At 59.8% G+C, this 4,942-nt stretch overlaps 1 protein-coding gene across 1 annotated transcript; it reads right to left on the bottom strand.

Moving 5' to 3' along the window:
• Nucleotides 1–2,345: 2,345 nt before the first annotated feature.
• Nucleotides 2,346–4,584, bottom strand: C1QL2 (complement C1q like 2). Its single transcript, XM_007103357.2, has 2 exons — nucleotides 3,901–4,584; nucleotides 2,346–3,278 (listed from the first exon to the last, which is right to left on the bottom strand). Exons 1-2 carry the CDS (start codon nucleotides 4,582–4,584, stop codon nucleotides 3,099–3,101), a joined length of 864 nt encoding a protein of 287 aa, XP_007103419.2. The 3' UTR covers nucleotides 2,346–3,098.
• Between the last annotated feature and the right edge of the window lie 358 nt (nucleotides 4,585–4,942).

Here is a 4,942-nt window from a genome sequence, read left to right on the forward strand (position 1 = left end):
CTGAGAGGTGAATGCACTCCATCTGTGCAGTCAGGCAGAGGCACGGCCTGGAGGCCTGAGTTCAAGCCCACACTCAGTCTCTTATAAGCCTTGTGAACACAGGCAAGTCACTAGGCCTCTCCGAGCCCTAATTTCTCCACCTCCCAAATGGACAGAATAATACCTTCTCTACTTCTGGGAAGATGCAAGTATGACCATCCACCCCAACCTAAAAACACAGGTAGAAAATGGACCCAAAAGTAATTGGGAACTTAAAGTGATACTTCACAACCGATTGATAATAATTCGCAACCCAAGTAGAGACAAAAAGGATGTGTCTGGAGCAAATAGTTTCTTTCATTTCACATGCACCCCGGGACTGATGGCACACAGAGGTGGCAGAGGTCTCCCCATCCCTACCTGCCCCATCGCAGGGAGTCCTCCAGGAAGATCATGGGATTGTAGATCAATGGGTCATGAGGGGCCTGCCTGGGACACAGAGAACGCGTCGACACAGAGAGAGCTGCCCCTCAGCTGGCGAGCTCCCGCCATGGGCCACGCCTCCCCCCGGCTGCCTCATCAATCTATCATCCTCTTAGTAGCTGACACCTCTGGCGGCACCTCCCAGCAAGCTGGGCGTTAGAATTGCAAGAAGCCCGGTTGCCCCAGGGGAATACAGATGGAGGAATCTCAGATTCAAATTTGTCCAAGTATTGGGAACAGCCGGACCCAGGCAAGGCGTTTCTACTGCCCTTCCACCAAAGGGGAGTGATGGGGGGTTTTGTTAGGAGTACAAATTGCTTCTTAATGCAGAGGATAAAGCTGGGCTCCTTAGAAATGCCTCCTGCTCCCAGGAAAGCCACCGCTGCATGTCAATTTTAATTTTTGAAATTTAAACTGAGGGCTTTGTGTCTAAGCTCCATCTCATCGGAGGAAGGAGAGGAATAAGTCAAAAAGGATTAGGGGCCCGCTGGGGATTGCAGATCCATAGCAATTAGACTTCATTTGAGTCTCAGATATTTGGTTTTAATCGCATTTCTGGATGATACAATCGACAAGCCATCAGAAATTGATACGTACGCAACGGTAGACGGGGTTGGCTCTGCCCTCCCCAGTTCCTGGGCTCAGCTGGGTTTGGGCTCCACAATCCCTGCGGGTGGGGTGGGGGGTGGGGGTGGAATTGGGACTCATTTGGGTCTGAAACTGGAGAGATGGTGGTTTGCACATGGATGTTGTTTTTCCCCTCGCTCTCTTTGAGCACTTTATCCCTGGATTCGAAGCAGATGCAATCTTTGCTAATATTCAAGTGAATGACGCTAAAACAAATAAAATAAGAGCATAAAGAGAAAGAGCGACAGACACAGGACTCGAGGCGGGGAGTATAACGGTCTTTTAAATGGGAATCACGGTTCCCAGCATCCTCCAGGAATTAAAGCTGAGCACAATGCGATTTGGGGGCAGACATGTAGCCATGAACGTGTCACACACCACACTGACATGACTCCATGAATACGTATGTGTGGGCATGTGTGTCACATGGATTAGCGAGGACAGCCACAACATTATATCCACGTGGGGTGTGTGTGTGTGTGTGTGTGTGTGTGTGTGTGTGTGTGTGTATAGTTTTACATAGGTAGCACACTCTGGCGTTGCCTCTGTGTACACATTCACATTTCTCTTCAAACAACTGGTCAAAATGAGCTCCGTAAATACTAACAGGTTGCTAACTAGTTATTTTGTAGATAACGTACTGTTTATCGGAACTCAGCCGCAACACGGAATAAAAAAGTGAAAAGAAAAAAAATCAACACCACGTGGAGTGTGTGTGTGGAATGGCGAAGGGAAAGAAAGAGGGGGACCAAACAAACACGGTCAGGTTCAGAGCAGGTGTCCCACACCACCGCGCACACGGGAAGACCCGCAAAAGGGGGTGTCCCACTGCAAGGGAGAGAGTCTATCTCAGTTACCACACAGCTCTGGGTGAATTCAGCAAACTGGACAGTCCACAGAATTGCCTCAGTTTACCAGTTCCTTGGAGAGCTATGGACCCAGCTGGTGTAAGTTAATGGACATTAGCTGTAGTGCTGAGTGTACTACATGCCTGAGTGGGTGTGTTTCCTCAGGGATTTCTGTACTTCCTTTCAGGAGATCTCAGACATCACTAGATGGCAAATACCTCATTCATGCCTCTCACTTTGCAGAAATGCCTCCTCTCCCCTTTCCTTCTCCAGAAACTCCTGGACTTTGACCTCCTCCCACAAGGCTGGAAGCCTGAAGATCCAAACCTCCCTCTCCTGTCACCCTCAAAATCTCCATCCCACCCTCCTCCGGGCCCCTCCAATTCAAGGCAGCAGCCCAGCCCAGGGGAGACCCCCCGCAAAGGGTGAGATGCTGCCCTCCCATCTCCCCACATCTTTTCACCCATCCCAGGTGGCAGGGACAAGGCAGTGGCTGGCAACCAGGGTAGAGATGGAGCTATTCAGGGCCTAGTTTAGGTCTTTATGTCAAGGGGAACATCTGGAGGCCTGGTCCTGGCGCCACGCTGACAGAGACATTGGAATCCATAGTCTAAAAACATCATTTAATGCGTTGCGGTGGGTCGGAGGCAGGATGGAGTTTCCGTTTGCTGGGATTCTGCTGAGGGTGGGATTTTGGCTTATAGACAGGGACATTCGCACAAGTATTTCAGGTCACAGAGAAGGACTCCCCGGGGGGCTCGTTCTCACTGTGGCCTCCCTCGGGTGGCCCGGGCCGGGAGCCCTCAGTCTCAGGGCGCTCCTAGGAGGAGGGGGACTGGAGGAGGGCCGGCGTCCCTCCGGGCCAGTCCAGTCCAATCAGGTTTGCAAAGTCTGCGCCGCCGCCTCACCGGGGTTCAGATTCACGCTCGCTTCTCCACTCTGGCGTCCCCCTCTCCCGCCCTAGGTTGGGGACAGGGACCAGGAACACAGTCCAGAGCGTGGCGAGTCGCAGACACACTGAGGTCGGAAGCGGGGCAGGAAGGGCAGCAGGGATGTGTCTTTTCCAGCGATGTCCGGAAGCGTCAGGAAGCGAGAGTGGTCCTCGCGCTCCCACTGGCGTAGGGCGGCCGGAAGGCACCCCACCTCGCGCTCCGGGCGCCTCTAATCCGGGTACAGAAGAAAGCCCGAGAACGTGCTGTACTTGTTGTTGTTGCCTCCATGAGCCTTCCCTCCGTCCAGCTTCACGTACACCTCGTCCCCTGAATCAAGGTGCAGCACCACGCTGTTACTGGCGTAGTCGTAGTTCTGGTCGGCGTCCTGTGCGATGGCGCTGGCCCGGACCTGGGGGACGAGCGGCCACAGCGGGTGGGCCCGGGCACCTGTGCTTGGGCCCTTGCCTGTCCCCCGCGTGGCGCGCGCCCTGGCCGGCCTTGCGCCTGCAGCCCCAGGCTCCACGCTCCCCCGCCCCGCGCCAGGCTCCACGCTCTGTCTCCAACTTAGCCAACTCCTTCCCGGTCCCCTATGCTCCGCAGTTTCCAAGTCCGGGAAGGAGGGAGAGAGAGGGCTCCGTGGACACTGACCCAGCGGGGACGGGCGGGAAGCAGGGGCCGGGGCGAGAAGAAAGGAGACGGGAGGGCACAGGGGAGAATGGGGCGCACAGAGAGCTAAAGAAGAGTGAGGCTTCCGAGGACCCCACGGGGCTTCAGGCGGGTATGCAAATAGCGGGGAGAGTGCAATTCGGGGAGCGGGGTCTCAGAGCTCTGGGAACGCAACCTCGGGGATAACTGCGACCAGGGCGCACCTGGAAACGGGATGCTGTCGCGCGCTCCCTGCCGGGGCGAGCTCGGGCGCCGGCGAGTGGGGAGAAGGGAGGCTGGGTTCCCAGGCGGTTCGGGGCTCAGGGTGGGAACGAGGGTCCGCGGGGATCTGCGGGGGCGGAGATGGGAGTAGGGGTGTCACTGACCTGCCCGTTCTTGCAGAGGTCCGCCCACATGCTAGTGCCGTCGCCGCCGCGCATGAGGATGTGGTAGGTGAAGAAGTAGATGCCCCGCACCTGGCAGCTGAACTTGCCAGTAGTGGGGTCGTAGTGATTGCCGAGATTGGTGACCACGTCGTCGAATCTGAGCACCTCGTAGCCCTCATGGGGGCTCTTCAGACCCACATAGAAGGCGATCTTGGGACCGCTGAAGGCGGCGTTCAGCGCGCCGGTCACTTCGCCCTCAGAGTCGCCGCCGCCCCCGGTTCCGCCACCCGCCACCCCGACACCGCCTGCCGCGCCCGTCGTCAGCTGCAGCCCAGGCATCCCGGGCCGCCCCGAGTCGCCCTTCTCCCCCGGGGGACCCCTGGGTCCAGGTGGGCCCGGCTCTCCCGGGGGTCCCCGCGGCCCCGGCTTGCCGGGTCGCCCCGGGTCGCCCTTGGGTCCCTGGATGAAAGGGGGCGGAGGGTTGACGCTCAGGTCCTGCATGGCTTCCAGGGCGGTAGTGCTGGGTCCGGGCGGTGCAGCCTTGGCGCCCGCGGGGGCCCCGCCGGGTGCCGCGCTGTACGGGTCGCAGATCATGCGGCAGGTGCCCATCATCTCGTAGTGCGCCGCCCCGGGGGGCGCCGCCTGCAGCAGCAACGGCACGGCGATCAGCAGGCCCAGCGCCATGGCCAGGAGCAGGCCGACGGCCGCCAGGCGGGCGCGCCGCCGCCGCTGCCACAGCCGGGAGGCGACCGCCACCAGCTCCTCCTTGCCGCCCGGGGAGGGAATGGCCGGGCGGCTCAGGCGGCCCCGCGCCCCGCGCTCGGGGGCGGACTCCGCGGGTCCCGGCCGCGCCCCCGACGTGGCGGCCCCCTGCTCTGGGCGCCCAACTGCTTCAGCAAGAGGCGCCCGGGCCCAGGCGCGGGTGCGCAGCGCGCCCCGGCTGCTCCGGAGAACGGCGGAGCCCGGCGCGCATGGCCGGGGGCGCACAGGACGAGCCCGGCGCCCCGCGGGTCCCCGCGGCTGCGGCCGGGGAGAGCCGGGT

This window comes from Physeter macrocephalus, chromosome 2 (genome assembly GCF_002837175.3).
Source record: "Physeter macrocephalus isolate SW-GA chromosome 2, ASM283717v5, whole genome shotgun sequence".
In the NCBI taxonomy this organism is placed as follows: domain Eukaryota; kingdom Metazoa; phylum Chordata; class Mammalia; order Artiodactyla; family Physeteridae; genus Physeter; species Physeter macrocephalus.

What these genes read in the sequence shown, in the direction of transcription:
- C1QL2 (XM_007103357.2), bottom strand. Translation starts at nt 4,584, where the DNA reads ATGGCGCTGGGCCTGCTGATCGCCGTGCCGTTGCTGCTGCAGGCGGCG. An exon ending in ACCTCTGCAAGAACGGGCAG is followed by an intron (nt 3,279 to 3,900) that starts GTCAGTGACACC and finishes CTCGTCCCCCAG; the next exon opens with GTCCGGGCCAGCGCCATCGC.